Here is a 23,647-nt window from a genome sequence, read left to right as displayed (position 1 = left end):
TTCATTTTTAGTCTGAAGCCAAAAAATTATCTTTTAAAGTGGATTGACGGAGTGGATTTATCTAATGTAAATATGTGGGCCCCACAGGGTTTACTCAGAACGCTAGTACCATCCGCTTCCCTCTCGATCCCCTTCTCTCTCTCTCTCTCTCTCTCTCTCTCTCACCCAAATCCCTCTCATCTGTCTCTCTGTCGCCCTAATCCCCTCCCTCTCCTCTCTCTCTTCATCTCGATCTCTCACCCTCCTCTCTCTTTCGGCTACCTTGGGCTCTCTCCACCCGCAACAACTCGATAACCCATCAGGTATCTCGATCTCCACGCTTTGGGAGGTTTTTTTTTTACTGGTTATGGTATGGATTTACTAGATCTAGAGCTAGGGTTTGGATTTCAGAAGATTGAAGTGAGAAGATGCTTTTTTTCCTTTTCCATTTTTCTTTGCATTCATGTGATATAGTTTCTGCTTCTCAGAATATTTCAGTATTTGGTAGTTGCACTGTTTAGGGCTTGAGATATGTTGCTTTTGTCCTTCGATTCATTGCAGTTTTCTTGATTTTGTATTGTTTTAGGGCTTGAGATCTGTTTCAGTGGTTCCTAGGGCGTTTCAATTCGTTTCTATGGATAGCATTTTCCCTTTTTCATTGAGATTTGCTAGATCCAGAGGTAGGGTCTGCATTTCGGAAGATTAGAATGAGAAAATGGTTTTTCTTTGTGGAATGAAATGGATCATGTTTGTCATTTACATTGTGGGACCTATGAATAGCTTAGGATACATTTGATCCATTGATATAAATGGAAAATACTGATTGGTTATTGGTTTAGTGCTGTTGCCAATTTTCACCATTGATTTGCCAGGAGCTAATCCGAGATGAGGAATTATATGATTCTGGACACATGCATCTATTCTTGGGCTTTCAATTTTTGCATGTGGGACCCATCCGTACATTGATCTTATGGTATGTACCTTGGATGGATCATACCCAACAATATCTGATGGGACAATCCCAACAGTTTGTTTTGATAACTTGCTAATAAAAAGTTGAGAAAAAAAAAAAAACAGCAATGATCTAGATTCATAGAAAAAAACCCAATGATAATATAACTCGCCATTCCGTTTCTTTGCCATAATATATTGGTCTTGAATATCGCTTTGTTTAGTCAAGCATTTGGTAATTACATATGATAGGAACATTTACGAAGACAAATGAAAAGACATGACAAGTTAAAACTGTATAAATCGTTTTATAGAAAATAGAACAAACTAAAATAATTTTGTTCTTGTAGCTGTGTCGGTATTTCTCTTAAACAGGTGTTTAACATGGCTTAAGGATTCAGGATCCTTGGCAATTTTTTTAAAATTGAAGGATCCATGTTCCATAAGAATCTAGTTTGGTTTAGCTGGTGGCGTTCTGCTTATCTCACACAACTTGTGGCTACACAGTCCACCCTACATGCGTGTGGGGCACCCAAGCTGTGCATCAGCTGGGTCCACCATGTAGATGAGCTGCCCAAAAGTACGACAATTTGCTCACCAGGTAGGCACGTGTACATTGAATTTGGACCATTGACAATCCTTTTCTAAACTGCTCACTATTTTCATTCATTTGTTGCCTGCCTTATTTTTAGGCCCAGTCATCTACACACCAGGGGCCACCTGTACGAAATTGGATGTTCCACACAAGTCCAAGTTGGCTTCTCTGACTACATGTGCTTTAGACTTGGCAAAGTTCTTGTAGAGGTGTTGGAATGCAGTGATGCTGATCCTGCAAAAATGACTTAGATGTTTTGTTTCTGTGGCACCGTCGAGCGAGCTACCTTACGAGGAAAATTTCTTGTGGATCACAAGCCAAGAAAATCCTTAATTAATTTTGACGAGGGTACTATTTTAACCCTCCAGTATAATTAACAGAGACAACTTCCCCTCTACGCCTTGGGCAACTAAGAATAAATGCACTGATGATAAATAATAGGTCTCAAACACGGGCAGTTGGGTGAAATAGTGCATAATTTCCGACATGTCATTTGAGTATGACATCCAACCTACCTAGTAGGTTGGCCCTACCATGAAGATCACCTAGCCCATCCAACCACACACACAAAGACCAATCCACTCATCAGGTGGTCCACATGTACTTTCAACTAGATTGACATTTGTGCACGGATTGGATGGTAACTTATTGTACAACTAGCTGTGAGTGAGACCTCAATAACCAAATGCTTTTCTACTACAAACATCGGTTAGTCAAATTAGTTTGATTGGGCTGATAAAAAATTTCAAGCTTATGAAGCAAAACAACAACTTGTGTTTCATGCGATTGAAGGTGTGTAGACTTGAATCTGATGTTAGAATCGACAAAAACAATACCTTTTTTTGTATTAAAAATACATATCGTAGCTTACATTAAAGATACCTTTCTGCTATTATATATTCTGCTGAATGAATGGGTTTTCTAGGTCAGCTGCATCATGCATGTACAGGTTACCCAACATAAGCTGAATCATTTAACTAAGGAACCTTTTGTATATCCCTATTGTAAGGCCCGTATCTTAGACCGTACCGTTCCGTAGGCTTCCACGGTTCTTGTGGTCGAATTCCAGCAACCCGCTACCTGTATCCAACGTTTGCGCACGATCTTAAGCCGAGTCCTGTATATCGGACTCGGATCGACCCGAGACTTGTACCAGTGCGACCGTATCGTCGCTGCGGTTCCAACGCCGCATCTGGCAAGGTGAGGCGATACCCAAGCCAGAAGATTTGGGGTCGGGTTCAGTTTATGGAAAACGCCGTGTGTTGCGAATTCCGAAAGAATCTCTACGACATGTCCCAAAAACCACATCAATCTTAAGTCAAGTACATCCCATCATAAGCCATCACTCACCCTTACCTCTCCTTACCCAAAGTTAAAGCAACTCATGCTTAGCCTTCCCTTTCTTACCAACAAGTCAGAAGAGCCCATACCTTCCATCCCATCTCCCTTACATCTCCTCTCTCTCTCTCTCTCATTTCTCATTTTCATTCCAAGTAAATTCCATGAGAGCAACGTCCAAGCTCCTCAAAGAAACTAGGTGTGGCCCACCTTCGTACATCCCATCTCCACCATCTAAGTTTCATCTCGACTGTTGAAATGCATTCCATGGAGCTGTAGGATACATCGGTGGGAGAAGAAGTCCAAGAAGATCTTTAGGTGAGTGATTTTATTTATTTGATTTATGATTGGATGGCCCACATATGTGGGACCCATCTTGATGTATTTGTTGTATCAAAGAGGGACCCATAGTGGCGGGGTCCCTCCACCAACCGATTCTCTCTCTTTCTCTCTCTCTCTCTCTCTCACTTTTCCTATTGAGGCCCACCTTGAAGAATGGATTAGATCCACACCGTCCGACCACATTAACGGTGGGAATCCCACCGTGATGTATCATCTACACCGTCCAGTGGACGGGCTTGGATGCAGTGAAAGCATAAATATCAGCTTATTCAAAAGCTGTGGTCCACGCTGACGTGGACCCACCTGATGTGTGAATGATCTAGATATCTGGTGGGCCACATGTGTGGACCCACTAGATGGATGTATTTCAAACCGTCCATCCGTGCACACTTGACGGCCTGGTTGCTGGACTGTCCCAAAAAATTAAAATAATAATAATATAATATTTAAGATGTTCCTATGTGGGACCCACCTTTTGTTATTTGGTAGGGGGCGGGCTATGTACAACAGCTAATAGCTGTTGTACTAACGTTAGCAAGGGCCTGAGGGCGTGATCCGATGTATGTTTCATGCAGACCGTCCATCCACACTGTCCAGATGGTTGGATGGTGGGACAGACATGGTGTATGTGTTTCATCAATGCTGTCCATCTAATTGCAAACCGCACCGTCCGTCTGATGGACGGTGGGCCAGCAGCTGCTGATATATGTGCAGCAGGAAGCACGGGTCACCGTGATGTATGTGAAATCTTCTCCATCCGTCCATCCGTGTGGATCCACACCGTCCAGCCCTTAGACGGTGGGACCCACCATGAAGCGTGTATTGTATCCATACCATCCAACCATTTTGAGATATCATTTTATGGTATGGGAGAAAGAATGGGTAAGATCTAAAGTTCAAGTAGACCCCACCATTGAAATTTGTGGGGGACAGTGACATCTACCGTTCAAAATTCTAAGGGCCACAGTAGTTTCCCAGCAAGCTGATATTTGTTTTTACTTCATTTATCTCTATGTTAATTTATGAATTGGTTAGATCTCAAAATATATCACGGTGGGCCACACCGTGCAATCCAGCCGTTGATCAGGTGGACCACACCGTGAAAGCTGGTGGGGATTAAATGTCTACCATTGAAACCCTTTTGGGTCACAGAAGCTTTGGACCAATATTATATTTATTTTCCTCTTTATCCAGGTCTTTGTGACCTTGTGAGCAGATTGGATGGAAAATAAATGTTATGGTGGGGTCCACCTTGATGTATGTGCTGTACATTGATGTTGTTCATCTGGTGGGCCCATTTGGGAGGTACAGGCCCACCTACTGTGCAGCTCAGCGTTATGTATGTGAGGCCCAGATGGAGAGGCCTATTGTGATGTATTTGAGGCCCACGGGATAGGGCCCATTATGATGGAATTGTAGGCCCAGATGGAGAGGCCCGATGTGATGTATACAAGGTCCATATGATGAGGCTCACCTGCTTGAATCTGAAGCCCATGGGCAAGGCCCATTATGACGTATTTGTGGCCTATGGGCAAGGCCCATTGTGATATGTATTAGGCCCATTAGTGTGGCCGATTGATACAGCCCAATTGATGTATATGAAGCCCATTGGTGCGGCCCGTGGATGCGATCTGCTTGATGTATTTGATGACCCATGGGTTGAGGCCCAATGTGATGTATATAAGGGCCACAAGTGAGGCCCAATGAGACACATGTGGGGCCTTTGTATGGGGCTGAACTTGATGTATATGAGGCCCATTGGTGCGGCCTATGTGATATGGCCGACTCGATATATATGAGGTCCATTGCGATGTGTGATTACTCCACAGTGTATGTAATGATGATTATGACGGGCCATGCCTTGGGAGTAATGATGATTTAATTTTCACATTGATGGGCAATGATGGTTTAATGTTAACATTGATGGGCAATGATGGTTAAATGTTCGCATTGTGACCTTCCCTTAGGCCCTTTGTTATGTCGATTCTGATTTCGATTGTGAGGTCAAGGCCGATTTCGATTGTCGAGGCCGATTCTGATTATCGAGGTCGATTCCGATTGTCGAGGCCGATTCTAATTGTTGAGGTCGAGGCCGATTGTCAAGGCTGATTCCGATTATCAAGGTTGATTCCGATTGTCGAGGCCGATTCCGATTGTTAATACCGATTGTCGAGGCCGAATCCGATTGTTGAGGTCGAGGCTGATTTCGATTGTTGAGGTCGAGGCTGATTTCGATTGTTGAGGTCGAGGCCGATTCCGTTGTTAAGGCCGATTGTATACGCCGATTATCGAGGCCGATTTCGATTGTCGAGGCCCAATGTGATGTATATGCGGTCCATATTTGAGGCCCATTGTGATGTGTATTCAGCTCGTGTTTAAGGCCCAATGTGATGTATATGAGGCCTATATGGTGAGGCCCCATCATGGTGCATTTGAGGGCCAGGCGATGAAGCCCATTGTGATGTATATTAGGCCCATGTTAGAGGCCCATCGTGATGTGTATTAAGCTCTTGAGTAAGGCCCATGGTGTTGTATATTAGGCCCTTATGTGAGGCCATGAGTCCACTATATGTTAGGCTCTATGTGGGCAATTCCTTGGGGAATGTTGGTTAAATGTCCACATTATTGAGGCCGATTGATTGATGCCAGTTATTGATACCGATCATGAGTTTGAGATACATAGCATCATGATACATGCCTATACGCATCATCTGCATATTTATTATGAGACGTGATTGACCATTGCATATGCCATAGTACAACTGGTTTATGGGACTCCTTGATAGGTGAAGTTATCCCACATGAGCACACGGTATGCGCAGGATTGATGCATGATTGGACTGCATGAGTCATGCATCTTGCATTGTGTGATTGTGATTACTGTATGCCCTAGCGATGTCAAGGCTGTGACCTCTATAGGCATGACGTAGATGACTAGATGAGACACTGAAAATGTTTGGGTTTGAGCATCTAGGCACTTTGGATGTCCGTGGGTGAAAGTCTCTAAACCTTTGAGGCTAGGAGACGTCCCAACGTCGAGACTGAGTAGATACATGAGCGCCCGAGTGCCGAATACTAGGAGGCTGCGTCTCCCACTATGTCATGGTCGGTTGGGAGGGGGTGTGGCCTTACCCGCCCGAGAGAAGGGGGCATAGCTAGGCTGAGTTTAACTAGCTCGTGAATGATTCTACTATCAACGTGCCGGGTAGATATTGGCTGACTACTGGCTTAGCGGATAGTGAGGTCTCTTCCACTTGCATGGTCGCGCGTCAGTGGGTGGCGATTGCATGTATAGTGTACTAGACCCCGGTGATAATCCTAGAGATGTACAGTACTGATACGTGGACTTATTGAGCAGGAGTTGCGTATTCATTCATTCACTATCCACTCAGGCTGGTGGTGCGCAACTAAATTGCTATGTGTACCTTCGCAATGACCAGGATTTCGGTTGGGGCGCACGACTAACCTGAGGTCAGGTGTTTAACACATTGAATCTGACTATCCAAATTTAGGTATGAGATTGGTTTGGATAGAAGTCCCTTATGGTGGATCCTATTGCCTGTGATACTATGCACTACCATCCTGACTTCACACTACAACTTGGTCATTCCATTCGCACCATATATTGCATATTACATTACATCCTTGTCATATGGCATTTTGGGATGCTATGTTTCTGCATTTATATGACCTAGATGAGGCTGATGGTATTCATAGCTCTTTTGAATTGCATATTGTATTGCATCCTCGATATTTGATATCTGGTTCATTATGTTTCCGCATCACATAACCGATTTACATTATTTTCTCAGTATATGACATTGACATGCTATGTCTTTTCATCATATATCCTGGATGAAGTTGATGATATTTTATGGACTTATCAATATTTTCGCTTACTCTGATATCCTATGATTCACGACCTTGCTAGTATTTCTGCTTATTCCGATATTGTATAATTTATGGCACTGTATTGCATACTTGACACTTACATTGTGCACACACTTTCACCAATCTCTAAGCTTTCTATAAGCTTATGCATGATAGATGCGTGTAAGTGGTGTGAGGTCGCAGTAGCGTTGAGCTTGGAGCGTATACCGGACTTTTGGAGCATTAATTTTTGATATATGTATTCCCCTTTCAGCACTGTATTCAAAATTTTATATTAATGGATATGTGGTTGTGATGTTGTTCTTATGATTTGGGTATACTTGTGGTTATGCTTCTTATAAGATAAATGTACGTTGGCAAATCCTCCTTGTAGGATCCCAGGATCGAAAATCTGGTGCATGCTCGCTGGGAGCTGAGAATGGGGTACTACGGAGGCTGTTGGCACTAGATTCGGGGATTGAAAATTTTGTGAGCCCGGTTTCCGAGTTTGGGGCGTGACAGAAGTTGATATGAGAGCATTACTTGGGAATACCCGATGATAACATTACATATCTGCTGATAGCTACCTTACACTCAATGATTATTGAGAACTTAAAATGATTAGGTCCCTGAGTACGAATAACTTAGAGATTTTCTGATATAGCTCCCCATTGTGTGTGAATATTTGAGAGTGTTCGAGGATATTAGGCCCTTGTTTCTTCTTGTAGGAAATGACACCCAAGCGAGTGACCCGAGTGACTTTCGCTCCTCCGTCTGAGTCTATCGCAGCCCCGACATTGCCCGTGAGTGTAGATTAGCTTCAGCAGATGTTACAGACCATGACCGCCATCCTTCAAGGGCAGGGTAGGCCACCCGCTGTTTCACCAGCCCATGCTGAGTAGGAGCGCGTGAGCGCCCTTCTCCGAGAGTTCCAACAGCTCGATCCCCCTTGTTTTCAGGACGAGTTAAATCTGATTGTAGCCGAGAGATGACACTCTGATGTGGAGAAGATTTTTGTTATGATGGCATGTGCGACACAACATGGGGTTTGATTGGCAGTATTTCTTCTCCAAGGTGAGGCCGAACACTGGTGGACCTCCGTTGCTTGTGTTGCAGGGCCAGATTTCATCTGGACATGGGAAGATTTCGTACACCAATTCGAACAGCAGTACTTCCCTGATCACATTCGTCGGCAGTGACCGTTAGAGTTCGAGACCTTGGTACAGGGAGACGTGTCTGTGGCATAGTATATGGCTCGTTTTATAGCGCTATCGAGGTTCGCGCCGTATTTAGTTTATGATTAGGAGTGAAAGGTCCGCCGTTTTGAGAACGGCTTACGTTTTGACCCTAGGAGTCATGTCGTCAGACACATGCTCCCGACCTTTGAGCAAGTAGTTCAGAGGGCCCAGATTTACAAGGCAGAATGGAATGATTCGCAGAGGGCTCGTGACCACAGAGGAGACCGGAAGAGGAAGACCCCCTCTAGTAGTTCCCAGCAGCATCAGCGTCGACGACCGCAAAGGCACAGAGACTGTCTATCCTTTCGAGCGCCAGTAGCACCTTCAGCACCACCACAGAGACTGTTCACGGGCATTTGCTTCAGATGTGGTGAGACGGGGCATCGCAAGCGTGATTGCCCTCATTTCTTTTCCAGCAGTGACGACCTCTTTGGGGGAGGACATACGCCTCCCCAGCAGACCTAGGGCGGGTCTTATGCGGCTTAGCAGGACCCTCAGTCGCCAGGAGGAGTCGTCGATGATTTGCACGACCAGGCATTAGGACTATCTTGTTAGATTGGTCATTGATGAGATAATGAGGCTGCAAGCTACCTCAGTTTCGACCATTTCTGATCCAGGGTCTGAGGTTCAATAGGGGTCACTATAATATTGATGAGGCGTCTTGAGAGTGCGAGGTTGAGATTAGAGAGAATTATTCTCATCCTTTTGTAAATTGATTGTGCCTTGATGTGTATATATGATGATGCTCTCTCTTCCCTTGTCTGTTTTATAAATTTCGAGGATGAAATTTTTATTAGGAGGAGAGGCTATAAGGCCCGTATCTTAGACCATACCATTTCGTAGGCTTCCACGGTCCTCGTGGTCGAATTTCGGCAATCTGCGACCTGTATCCAACGTTTGCGCACGATCCTAAACCGAGCCCTGCATATCGGAGTCGGCTTAACCCGAGACTTGTACCAGTGTGACCGCACCATCGCCGCGTCTCGCGGTGTGAGGCGATACCTAGGCCAGGAGATGTGGGCCTGTGTTCAGTTTGAGGAAAATGCCGCGCGTTGTGAATTTCAAGAGAATTTCTATGACATGTCCCATCAATCACATCAATTATAAGTCAAGTACATTCCATCACAAGCCATCACTCACCCTTACCTCTCCTCACCCAAAGTTAAAGCAACTCATGCTTAGCTTTCCCTTTCTTAATAACAAGTCAAGAGAGCCCATACCTTCCATCCTATCTCCCTTACATCTCCTCTCTCTCTCTCTCTCTCTCTCTCTCTCTCTCTCTCATTTTTCATTTTCATTCCAAGCAAATTCCATGAGAGCAACGTCCAAGCTCCCCAAAGAAGTGGCCCACCTTCCTACATCCCATCTCCACTATCCAAGCTTCATCCCGACTATTGAGACGCATCGGTGGGAGAAGAAGTCCAAGAAGATCTTTAGGTGGGTGAATTTGTTTATTTGATTTGTGATTTGATGGCCCACATATGTGGGACCCATCTTGATGTATTTGTTGTATCAAAGAGGGACCCATAGTGGCGGGGTCCCTCCACCAATCTCTCTCTCTCTCTCACTTTTTCCTATTGATGCCCACCTTGAAGAATGGATTAGATCCACACCGTTCGACCACGTTAACGGTGGGAATCCCACCGTGATGTATCATCTACACCGTCCAGTGGACAGGCCTGGATGCAGTGAAAGCACAAATATCAGCTTATTCAAAAGCTGTGGGCCACGCTGACGTGGACCCACCTGACGTGTGAATGATCCAGATATCTGGTGGGCCACATGTGTGGACCCATCAGATGGATGTATTTCAAACCGTCCATCTGTGCACATTGGACGGCCTGGACACTGGACTGTCCCAAAAAAATAAAATAATAATAATAATATAATATTTAAGATGGTCCTACGTGGGACCCACCTTTTGTTATTTGGTAGGGAGCGGGCTCTGTACAGCTGCTAATAGCTGCTGTACTAACGTCAGTAAGGGCCTGAGGGCTTGATCCGATGTATGTTTCATCTAAACTGTCCATCCACACCGTCCAGATGGTTGGACGGTGGGACAGACATGGTGTATATGTTTCATCAATGCCGTCCATCTAATTGCAAACCACACTGTCCATCTGATGGATGGTGGGCCAGCAGCTACTGCAAGCTGCTGATATATGTGCAGTAGGAAGCACGGGTCACCGTGATGTATGTGAAATCTTCTCCATCCATCTGTGTGGATCGACACCATCCAGCCCTTGGACGGTGGGACCCACCATGAAGCATGTATTGTATCCATACCGTCCAACCATTTTGAGATATCATTTTATGGTATGGGAGAAAGAATGGGTAAGATCTAAAGTTCAAGTGGACCCCACCATTGAAATTTGTGGGGGATAGTGACATCTACCATTCAAAATTCTAAGGGCCACAGTAGTTTCCCAAAAAGCTGATATTTGTTTTCGCTTCATTTATCTCTATGTTAATTTATGAATTGATTGGATCTCAAAATATATCACGGTGGGCCACACCGTGCAATCCAGTCGTTGATCAGGTGGACCACACCGTGAAAGCTAGTGGGGATTGAACGTCTACCATTGAAACCTTTTTGGGTCACAGAAGCTTTAGACCAATATGATATTTGTTTTCCTCTTTATCCAGGTCTTTGTGACCTTGTGAGCAGATTAGATGGAAAATAAATGTTATGGTGGGGTCCACCTTGATGTATGTGCTGTACATCGATGTTGTTTATCTGGTGGGCCCATTTGGGAGGTGAAGGCCCACCTGTTGGTTGTGCAGGGCCCACCTGCTATGCAGCTCAGTATGATGTATGTGTGACCCAGATGGAGAGGCCCATTGTGATGTATTTGAGGCCCATGGGATAGGGCCTATTATGATGGAATTGCGGGCCCAGATGGAGAGGCCCGATGTGATGTATACAAGGTCCATATGATGGGGCCCACTTGCTTGAATTTGAAGCCCATGGGCAAGGCCCATTGTGACGTATTCGTGGCCTATGGGCAAGGCCCATTGTGACGTATTCGTGGCCTATGGGCAAGGCCTATTGTGATATGTATTAGGCCCATTAGTGCGGCCCATTGATACAACCCAATTGATCTATATGAAGCCCAATGGTGCGGCCCGTGGATGCGATCCGCTTGATGTATTTGCTGACCCATGGGTTGAGGCCCAATGTGATGTATATAAGGGCCACAAGTGAGGCCCAATGAGACACATGTGGGGCCTTTGTATGGGGCTGAACTTGATGTATATGAGGCTCACTGGTGCTGCCCATGTGATATGGCCGACTCGATATATATGAGGTTCATTGCAGTGTGTGATTACTCCATAATGTATGTAATGATGATTATGGCGGGCTATGCCTTGGGAGCAGTGATGGTTTAATGTCCACATTGATTGGCAATGATGGTTAAATGTCCGCATTGTGACCTTCCCTTAGGCCCTTTGTTATGTCGATTCCGATTCCGATTGTTGAGGTCGAGGCCAATTCCGATTGTCGAGGCCGATTCTGATTATCGCGGCCGATTCTGATTGTCGAGGTCGATTCCGATTGTTGAGGTCGAGCCTGATTGTCGAGGTCGATTCCGATTATCGAGGTCGATTCCGATTGTCGAGGCCAATTCCGATTGTTAAGGCTGATTGTTGAGGCCGAATCCGATTGTTGAGGTCGAGGCCGATTGTCGAGGCTGATTCTGATTGTTGAGGTCGAGACCGATTCTGACTATCGAGGCCGATTCCGATTGTTAAGGCTGATTGTATAGGCCGATTATAGAGGCTAATTCCGATTGTCGAGGCCCAATGTGATGTATATGCGGTCCGTATTTGAGGCCCATTGTGATGTGTATTCAGCCCGTGTTTAAGGCCCAATGTGATGTATATGCGGTCCGTATTTGAGGTCCATTGTGATGTGTATTCAGCCCATGTTTAAGGCCCAATGTGATGTATATGAGGCCTATGTGATGAGGCCCATCATGGTGCATTTGAGGGCCAGGCGATGGAGCCCATTGTGATGTGTATTAGGCCCATGTTAGAGGCCCATCGTGATGTGTATTAAACTCTTGAGTAAGGCCCATGGTGTTGTATATTAGGCCCTTGTGTGAGGCCATGGGTCCACTATATATTAAGATCTATGTGGGCCATTCATTGGGGGTAATGTTGGTTAAATGTCCTCATTATTAAGGCCGATTAATTGATGCTGGTTATTGATACCGATCATGAGTATGAGATAGCATAGCATCATGCTAGATGCCCATACACATCATCTGCATGTTTATTATGAGATGTGATTGACCATTGCATATGCAATAGTACAACTAGTTTATAGGATTCCCTGATAGGTAAAGTTATCCCACATGAGCACACAGTATGTGTATGATTGATGCATGATTGGACTACATGAGTCATGCATCTTGTATTGTGTGATTGTGATTACTGTACGCACTAGCGACATTAGGGCCGTGACCTCCACAGGCATGACGTGGATGACTAGATGGGACACCGAAAATATTTGGGTTCGAGCATCTGGGCACTTTGGATGTCTGTGGGTGAAAGTCCCTAAACCTCTGAGGCCAGGAGACGCCCCAACGTCAAGACCGAGTGGATACATGAGTGCCCGAGTGCCGAATAGTAGGAGGCCGCGTCTCCCACTGTCGTGGTCGGTTGGGAGGGGGTTTAGCCTTACCCGCCCGGGAAGGGGGCATAGCTAGGCTGAGTTTGACCAGCTCGTGAATAGATCTGCTATCGACGTGCCGGGTAGATATTGGCTGACTACTGGCTTGGCGGATAGTGAGGTCTCTTCTACTTGCATGGTAGCGCGTCAGTGGGCGGCGATCACATGTAGTGTATACTAGACCCCAGTGATGATCCTAGAGATGTACAGTACTGATACATGGACTTATTGAGCAGGAGTTGCATATTCATTCATTCATTCACTATCCACTCGGGCTGGTGATGAGCAACTAAATTGCTATGTGTACCTTCCCAATGGTCAGGATTTCGGTTGGGGCGCGCGACTAACCTGAGGTCAGGAGTTTAGCACATTGAGTCTGACTATCCAAATTTAGGTCTGTGACTGGTTTGGATAGAAGTCCCTTGTGGTGGATCCCGTAGCCTGTGATACTACGTACTACCATCTCGACTTCACACTGTAGCTTGGTCATTCCATTCGCACCATACATTGTATATTGCATTACATCCTCGGCATATGGCATTTAGGGATGCTATATTTCTGCATTTATATGACCTAGATGAGGCTGATGGTATTCATAGCTCTTCCGAATTGCATATTGTATTGCATCCTCGATATCTAATATTTGGTTCATTATGTTTCCGCATCACATTACCGATTTACTTTACTTTCTCAGTATATGACATTGACTTGTTATGTCTTTTCATTATATATCCTGGATGAGGTTGATGATATTTTATGGACTTATTAGTATTTCCGCTTACTCTGATATCGTATGATTCACGACCTTGTCAGTATTTCTACTTATTCCGATATTATATAATTTATGACATTGTATTGCATACTTGACACTTACCTTGTGTACACACTTTCACCACTCTCTAAGCTTTCTATAAGCTTATGCACGATAGATGCATGTAAGTGGCGTTAGGTCGCTGCAGTGTTGAGCTTGGAGCGTGCATCGGACTTTTGTAGCTTTGATTTTTTATATATGTATTCCCTTTTCAGCACTATATTCAAAATTTTTACTAGTGAATATGTGATGATGATGTTGTTATTATGATTTGGGTATACTTGTGGTTATGCTTCTTATGAGATAAATGTACGTTGAAAAATCCTCCTTGTAGGATCTCAGGATCGAAAATCTGGTGCATGCGTGCTGGGAGCCGAGAATGGGGTACTATGGAGGCTGTCGGCACCAGATTCGATGATCGAGAATTTTATGAGCCCTGTTTCCAAGTTTGGGGCATGACACCTATTATTTGGTTATTTTTCTCAAACATCCCAAGTCTAAGAGCATGATTAGGAATTGAATTGGTAAACTTGGTATTAGGTGTTATCTTCTTGTGCTCAATTCTTAATTTGTTATTTTGCACAAAAAAAAAAGGGGAACCCAAGGCTATTGTGCTTTTAGATAATGTATGTTGCATGCAGGTGTACCTGCTTTTAGAATTGCGCATGATCTCTAAAGAGAGGCTCCAAACATTAGTGAATGTGGAAGAATCAAAGGATGTACCTGCTATGAGGTAGGGGTTGTTTTTTTTTTTTTTTTTTTTCAAAAAAATAAATAAATTTACAAACGCACACTCACCCCCACACACTCACGCCGGTGGGATTTCACCACCTATGGGTATTCAAACCCTTGACCAAGTGTTGAAACTCCTAAGAGTCTACCACTGGAGCAAGAGTAAGGACCCAGTACTCGAACCCTTGACCAGGTGTTTTCGTTGATGATGTTTCATTTTTTTATTTACTTATTTTTTCTTATTGAAAGTAACCTATCATGCTTGGTAGCTCTGTTTGGTACTTCAGTATATGTTTATCCATACAGACATGGTCTGTGTTTGATGAAATTATTAGGTCTCTTGCAACATGGACTTGATGTGGGTGCTTTCAAGATAGCTGGAAAAAGGGTCTTCTTTTGTTTCTTTATTTTAAAAATCATCGTTACTTTGTGGTTAATCATAAGTAAATTGCTTGTGTAATCAATTTCTTGCAGACATACAATTGATATATTTAATTGTTTATATTGGTCAGTGTTGAAAGTTGGTTTTGTGATGCGTTCCTTGTAATGAAAGCCATACTGGAATTACGTTTGTCTATCATTTTCATTTCACTAGTTTAGCATACATATAAATCTGATAGAACTTGCATTGGATATCCGATAGTGTTTTTGGTTATGCAGTGTCATATTTGAATAGTTGAATCCACTTCGGAGAATAGAGGTGCACTTATCATACAGGTTGATTGACGAACAGTGTGTAGAATCGCAGCTGTCTGTTGTTAATCTTGAGACTAATTACACGGGCAAAATTGTCCAATACTGCCGGTGTTATATGTTTTAGATGTTTTCCCCCTTGCTTTTTGTGCTAGTATCTTTGATGGTATTTGCAAGTTTGCTGCAATACAAGGCTACATCATCTTCATTATACTAACTTCATAATGGTATCTAATGTATTTACAAAGATGGCATCATAATGATGAAGTGCTGCACATGCACTGTTTCTCTTTCCTCATGCAAACTGTTTATGTTGCCCTGCAGGATGGCGATGTCAAAATGGCAGATGCCACAACGGCAAAGACTGAAAAAGGTGGTAATTTTCTTGACTATGGGGCTATGATACTTTTTTTAGCTCTATATTACAGAACCTGATAGCCATGTACTAAATTGATACAGCCTAAAACACCTACAACTCCTAGTGCCCTGACTTCTGGATCAAAAACCCTATTTGTTGGCTACCCATCGTATTCTGTCAAAAGAGCTGATGTGTTAGTATCATTTAATACCAGAGAACTACTCTTGTGACGTGATTTTAATCTCTCAATGTGCATGGTAAATGAAATGGCCACATCTGATAAAATGAGGTAATCTGCTTCCTTTGTTCACCTACAGAGAGGAATTCTTCAAAGCTGCTGGTGAAGTTGTTGACGTCCGATTTGCATCAAATGAAGAGGGTGTCTTCGAGGGATTCGGCCATGTTGAGTTTGCCACTGGGGCAACAGCTCACAAGGTATTGTTTTTTTTTTTTTTTTTTCTACTTTCTGAATTACCTGTGTTATGTCAACATGAAACTGTTGGTAGCATCGGCTGGATTTACTGTTGTAGAGTTGTCTTGTTATTTAGTCATCTAAGTTTCAAGTGTCCGGTTGCCAACTAAATTGTTATTCAAATTGCTTTGGATTTCATGGTCATCCACAACAGCCTTGCTGCTTTTGCCACATCACTCACGTTAAGGGCCATGTGTGCTGCAATTGATATGGTTTTCTTGGTGCATGCATATGCAAACGCTTGGTTTTTTGTTGTTCCTTTACATGGGTTAGGTTCCTTATTTGTTTGATTTTTGATTTTTTCTTGTTTTGTCTTCACAGGGCCAATGTTACACGTTTGTTTGATTAGTACCCATTAAAAAGAGAGTATATGCAAACTTTTGGTGCATGATCCACCATGAAAGTATTAGCTGTTGAAAACGCCGACGGTTTAAATCTGTCGGCGAACAACGCTGACGCTCGCTTTCCCTACGGCCCGTCTGATGGCTAAAAGCCGCTGGAGAAGGTCATTGCTGATGGTTTTTAGCCGTCGGCGTTGCCCTATTTTTTGGTAGTGTATGTCCACCTCATCCTACACACACATCCAATACATATCTTGTTTTGTGCTACATCACTTTAAACAATCATTTTAACTACTTCAACCCATCATCTACCATACATCACTTATAACTCACAATCCTTATCCATCCACTAGCCAATGCATGCCTAGATTTCTTTCACCTTGACCAATGTATGCTTAGCACCATCCCCCTTATCTATCCACTATCTATAACATACACCACCTTCCACCTCACTTTTAGCACCAATAAGACCCCGTAAACGTGTCACATCATCTTATCACCTCAACCCCCAATTCTCTATATAAGAGTAAAAGCTCCCTTACACTCATACTTTTACTACACTTAGAAATTTCTGAGATTTTAAGAGAGAGAGGGGGGCCAAGGTGTGTCCCACCATCAAACCTAGAGGGAGTGGACCACACATCATCATCCAACCGTCCATCCTTTTGAGGTGTGTGTACTTCTCCCTCCAATTCTCCTCATCCTTCTCTTTTTTCCTTTTGTATTTTCTTGATGTGTGTGGGGCCCACTAGTGTGGAGCCCATGTGTGCATGTATGGTTGGCCATGGTAGTCAGTAAGGTGGTTCACATCAGTGTGACCCACTATGATGTACATTATATTATCACATTTCACATGTAATCCCGTTTTCATATCTAGACAACAACTCGTAAAAATTATATAAATCAACAATTTTAAGATCTTAACTAAAGCTTGGTAATAACAAGAATCGCACTATAACATAACTTTGGACCAAATTTTATGGCTATTTAACGGTCCAATCTTCCATAGCATCAAATTTACTTGGCTGTTCGTCCAGAAGTGCACCGATGGTCTTGATTTGTTAAAAATAGATCCCTTTTTTATTCCATTTATTGAACTCAATAGAAAGATATATTTCGTTGGCTTCGTAGAAATTCTTAGTAGCTTTCTAACAGTATATAATAAGCTTCGATCGGAGTTTGGATGACTATGATCTTGGTCCGATAGCAAAAAGTATTTGAGAGCTTGTTGTGGCTACATATTATGTGGGCCATATCCGGAATTTCAACGGTCAGATATATTTTATATATTTCCTTACCTTAAGTTAGTTGAAAATCATATGTACAATCCTTGTGATCAGATTCATTGTTTATAGAATTTGAAAAATTCTAGACTGAAAGATGCTTTTGTAAGGGTAAATATTGAATTGTTGTGTGTGGTCTAAATAGATCTAAGGCCCTGTATGGTTGGAAATGTGTGTGTGTCTATATATATATATATATATATATATATATATATATATATATATATATATGGGAAAAGGTTCTATGCGGTCGAGTTTATGGGAACTTCCCATGAGGTCAACCTGTGTGGGCCCCACCATGATATGTGTTGAACATCTACCTCATCAGTTAGATGCACCATTCCATGGTTGGCCTCGAGCTTAAAATTCAAGTCAATCCGTGACTTTCGTGGGCCACACCACATAAAAGTTGAGAGGGGTTACCCTTCCATTAAAATGTTGATAATCATTTGTTGGGGCCACCGAGATGTGGTTCACAAATCCAGCCCATCCATTATGTGTGTCCCACTTGGATGAGGGGTCAGACCAAGTTTCAGATGCATCCAAATTTCAGGTGGGCCCCCCCAAGTGCTTTTATATGTTTTAAGCACGTCTTCACATGATTTTAATGGTATGGCCCACCTAAGTTTTGTATACGACTGATTTTTGGGATATCCCATAATTTAAAGGGGACCCATCAAATGCATGGTGTTAATGTTCGACACGCATCACGATGGGGCCAACACAATTCGACCTCATGGGAAGTTCCCATGAGCTTGACTGCATAGAACCTTTTCCTTTTCCTTACACACACACACACACACACAAAATGATGTATTCCCAAACCATCCATTAGCTCGAATTTTCCAATAGAGAATCTAATTATTGAGATTCGATCAATACATTTCATGTGCTACTTAATGTGTATGTTGTCTATATGTTATCCATAACATTCATCCTCTTATTGAACTACTTGGGAGTGGGACCACTTGTGATTTACGTGTTTTATTAGTTTATCCAATTTGGACACCTATGTACACTTTTGTGTGTCTTATCTATAGTTTGTTAGCGTGTGAGCCCCACTTGCCATTAGATCTATTTCATTCCCTTTGCACCTTCTATTTGCTGGAGTTTTTCTAGGTACCCAACTGTGTTGCATGTAGGCCTCTTTGACACCTTGTGCTGGGCCTCACACTTTGTAGTTAAGGGTTTGACTATGAGGGATGTTTAATCCATATATCAATGGACTGGGATGCCCTACCTTTTTGTTAGAAATGATCTCCAAATGTTTGGAAAGTGAGCCTAAAGTTGTAACAGACCCCATTGTTGAGAACTATCTGATTATTTGTGTTTTGTACAAACTTTGGTCCTCTGTAGTGGATCCCTCGCACAAGATATGTATGGGCCACCACTTGGAACCTTTAACCTATACCAATGAATAGAGAATAATATTTTACTTGGGTTAAATCAGACCCCACATGATTGGGGAGTGGGTCCCAAAATGGGGCCAGACATAGTTGTGCAGAAAATTAAAATACCTATGTTTGCCCCTTTATATTATGTGTGCACAACTAGTTGGTCCCATCTTATATTTTTTGAAGTCCATATATAGGAATACCAAGGGCACCTAACTTCACGCTGAAAGGTGGTCCCTCGTGATCATGGGACGTACTCAAAATTGAGCCAAAACTAATTCTACACTGTTTCTTGCACATTGTCTCCAAGTACACATGGTTGGGCCATCACCGTAAATTGTATATACTCAACCAATGAGGCATGCCCTATAATTTTTAAATCCCGTACATAGATTTATCTGTTGGCTATTTTATTTAACCATATATGGGCTCCACGTGATCATGAATCTAACTCGAAAATGGCCCAGAACCAACCTTGAACCAAAAGTCTATTTGACATAGAGTTCATGTGGGCCACATCATTGGGGTCCACCACCTTCCCAAAGTATTTAATACATCATCTAAAATCTGAAAATGAACTCCCAGGTTCTGGTGGGCTCAAAACCTTAGGTGGGCCATCTAGTGTAGGCTATCTTGTATGGGCCTTGCCCTTCATGTAATGAGGCTCACCTAACATGTATTGTAAATGGGTATTATATAATTTATAAAATATGTAGTGGACAAATCTTACTGCCCAGTTGTTGTCTTAAGATATGGGTGGCCTTGGGCTTATCTAAATAAGGCAATCCTAAGGCCTAAGTGGGTCCAACACCAAGAGAAATCGTTGGGGAGAGAAGCCCACCATGGTAACCTTCCTTTAGCATGTTGAACAGGTCCTGTCACGCCCCAAACCCTGAAATCGGATTCACAGGAATCCGGTGCTGACAGCCTCCGTAGTACCCCATTCTCGGCTCCTAGCTTCATATGCCAGATTCCGATCCTGGGGTCCTACAAGGAGGTTTTTTTTTTTTGTATATACATTTAACTCGTAATAAGCATAACCACAAGATTACCCAATTCACAAAGGCAACATCATCATCACATATCCACTAATATAATCATTTGGGTACAATGCTGAAAGGAAACACATAATTAAAAACCAAGCTCCAGAAGACCGCCGCACACTCCAAGCTCAACACTGCTGCAACCTAACATCACCTGCACGCATCTATCGTGCATAAGCTTATAGAAAGCTTAGAGGGTGGTGTAAGTGTGTACAAGGTAAGTGCCAAGTATTCAACATAATGACATCATCATATAAGACCAGAAATACCGGTAATCCATAAATCATGCAATATCGGAATAAGCAGAAATATTGATAAGATCATACGATAACAAAGTAAGCGAAAATACGGACAAGTCCATGAGTCAATCAATGTCAGAATATGCAGTATAGAACTACTATGCAAATGAGGAATCATAGGTAGCTAAATATCAAATGCAGAGGATACAATACAATATACATTCCTGATGAGTAACACTAATAGCGTCAGCCGTACCTAAACTATATAAATGCAGAGACACAATAGCCTAAAGTGCCATATGCCGCGAATGTCCTGTAATATGTGGTGCAAATGGAATGACCATGCTGGAGTGTGAAGTCGGGATGATGGTACGTAGTATCGCAGGCTATGGGGTCCATCATAAGAGACTTCTATCCAAACCAGTCCCATACCTAAATTTGGATAGTTAGACTCAATGTGGTAAACTCCTGATCTCAGGTTAGTCGCGCGCCCCAACCGAAATCCTGGCCATTGCGAAAGCACTCGTAACAAATAGTTGCGCACCACCAACCTGAGTGGATAGTGAATGAATGAATACATGAATGAGTATGCAACTCCTACTCACTAAATTCACATATCAGTACAGTTCATCTCTAGGATCATCGCCGGGGTTTAGTACACTCCAAATGGCACGGCCGCTCACCCAGCCGCATAGTCCAAGTGAGCATAAGAAACCTCATTATCCGCCTTGCCAATAGTCCGCCAATACCTATCCGGCACGTCGATAGCGGACCCATTCACGAGCTGGTCAAACTCAGCCTAGTATTGCCCCCTACTCTCGGGCGAGTAAGGCCACACCCCCTCCCAATCGACCACGACACAGTGGGAGACGCGGCTTCCTGGTATTCGGCACTCGGGCGCTCATGTATCCACTCGGTCTCGACATTGGGGCGTCTCCTGGCCACGGAGGTTTAGGGATTTTCACCTAGGGACATCTATGGCGCCCGTATGCTAGAACCAAACATTTTCGGTGTCTTATTTGGCCATCCACGATATGCCTGTGGAGGCTACGACCCTGATGTCGCTAGGGCATACAGTAATCATAATGCGAGATGCATGAGTCATACAATCCAGTCATGCATCAGTCTTGCACATACCGTGTGCTCATGTGAGATAACCTCCACCCATCAGGGAGTCTCATAACAACATGCTCAATGACATATGCAATGATCAACCACCTCTCATAACAAACATGCAGATGATGCGTATGGGCATGTATCATGATGCTATGCTGTCACATACTCATAACCGGTATCCACAACCAACATCGATAATCGACCTCGACCATGTGGACATTTAACCAACATTGCCCCCAAGGAATGACCTACATAGAGTCAAACATATAATGGGCCCACGGCCTCACACAAGGGCCTAATATACAACACAATGGGTCTTACTCAAGGGCCACATATACACAACAGGTGGACCCTGCTCATGGGCCTAATACATATCACAATGGCCATTGCGCATGGGCCATGAATACATCACAATGGGCCTTGCCCATGGGCCTCAAATACAGGACATGTGGGCCCTACACATGGGTCTTGAATACATCAAATGGACCATGCATCATAGGCGTAATACATATCATAATGACCCTCAATTACGGGTCACATATACATCATGTAGGTCTCGACAATCGGCCTTGGCAATCGAATTCGCTACTCAGAATCGGCCTCGACAATCGGAACCGATAATCTACATCGATAATTAGCACCGACAATCAGCATCGATAATCAACACCGACGACCGGTCACATAGACAAGACTGGGTCCATAGATGAACATCTAATCAACCATAATATAAAGATCAGTCCTCGGCCGTGGTTATATCAAATCTGGTAGCATGGAGCCATCCATCCGTGGTAAATGGGGCCCACTTATTTGGATTAACCCATTAAGAGAATGATGAGAATGGGCCTGATAAGGTCTAAGGAAGGGTCATAATGTGGACATCTAACCATCACTGCCCAGCAATGTGGACATTTAACTAACATTGCTCTCAAGGAGTGGTCCACATAGAGTCAAATATAAGGTGGGCCCAAATATCCAACAAGTGGGCTTCAAACAGTCATCACAGGTGGGCCTACACATCACGGTGGGTCGATACATTGGGCCGCACCATTGGGCCTAATATACACATCACGGTGGGTCACATCATTGGGCCGCACCAATGGGCCTCATGCAATTCAAGTCGGGCCTCAATAAATGGGTCGGAAACATATCACAATAGGCCATGACATACGGGTCAGAAATACGTCGCAATGGGCCGCACTAGTACATCAAGGTGGGCCTCTTTATATGGGCCGCACCAAAAAAAATCATTTCAATAGTTGTAGGTATAACATGTGTATCACTACACCTATGGCCCACATATGATGATCAGCACTTGTACAAACATATCCATGTAAATCGGCGCCAACCAAACATTGTCCAGCACTATCCCAACATTATGGACGGGGTGGATACAAAATACGAACATCTAGGCGGGCCGCACAAGTGGACGATGTGGGTGAAGTATACATAGCATGGTGGGCCTGTACAGTGTAGGCGGGCCCAGCACATGCAGCAAGCGGGCCCTGCGCCATCAAGACGGGTAGATGGTGCGGATATACAATACATTTATCATGGTGGAATCACACATTGAAAGGGGCCTTATATACGTCATATTGGGCCTCGACCCATGAGCCCCAAATACATCTAATGGGCCGTATCACAGGGACCTCATATATAACAAGGTGGGCCTTAACAATGGGCCATAAATATGGTAAGTGGGCCACACCACATGGCCACATGTATATCAAATGAGCCACACTCAAATATAAGTGGTGATAATGATTTCCACTACTAAAATTTCCAAGGCCCGCCATAACATTTATTTCTCACCCAATCTAATCATAAGATCTCAAGGATTTCAAAGATAGCCGTTTAATCCTCACCGTGCATTATGGTCTACTTGATAAATAAATCTGTCTTATTTTCGTCCCAAACCAAAAAAAAAAGATCATTTTCCAAAAATGGTTGGACGATTGGATGAAACACATGCATCATGGTGGGTCCAATAAGGATGGAAGGTATAAATAAGTCACATGTTCCATGATGGAGGTCCACAATTGTGGACACAACACATACATAAATAGGTCTTAAGTAAGACCCACCAAAATGTTTATTTTCCACCCAACTTAGGGCCCAACATACTGTCCATCCAAAATGGGGCCAACATGATGTTTATCTTCCATCCAAACTAGTCATAG

The 23,647-nt window shown here is 43.4% G+C and overlaps 1 protein-coding gene across 7 annotated transcripts in view; it reads left to right on the top strand.

The window, feature by feature from the left end:
- The first annotated feature begins 139 nt into the window (after positions 1–139).
- The window catches only part of LOC131248598 (nucleolin 1-like), a 52,161-nt gene continuing 28,653 nt past the window's right edge, over positions 140–23,647 (top strand). The window contains exons 1-6 of one of the 7 annotated variants that reach the window (XM_058248948.1): positions 140–302; positions 14,441–14,532; positions 15,549–15,597; positions 15,684–15,775; positions 15,900–16,017; positions 16,209–16,317. In XM_058248948.1, the coding sequence (XP_058104931.1) occupies positions 14,465–14,532; positions 15,549–15,597; positions 15,684–15,775; positions 15,900–16,017; positions 16,209–16,262 (381 nt within the window). In that variant the 5' untranslated portion in view covers positions 140–302; positions 14,441–14,464 and the 3' untranslated portion in view covers positions 16,263–16,317. Of the gene's footprint in view, positions 303–328; positions 953–14,440; positions 14,533–15,272; positions 15,598–15,683; positions 15,776–15,899; positions 16,018–16,208; positions 16,398–23,647 lie in introns of those variants that run through there. The other 6 variants (XM_058248946.1, XM_058248944.1, XM_058248949.1 and 3 more) reach the window with 6 other exon arrangements.

The sequence above is a fragment of the Magnolia sinica genome, chromosome 6, assembly GCF_029962835.1.
Source record: "Magnolia sinica isolate HGM2019 chromosome 6, MsV1, whole genome shotgun sequence".
NCBI lineage: Eukaryota > Viridiplantae > Streptophyta > Magnoliopsida > Magnoliales > Magnoliaceae > Magnolia > Magnolia sinica.
This window is presented reverse-complemented; position numbering and strand designations above follow the sequence as displayed.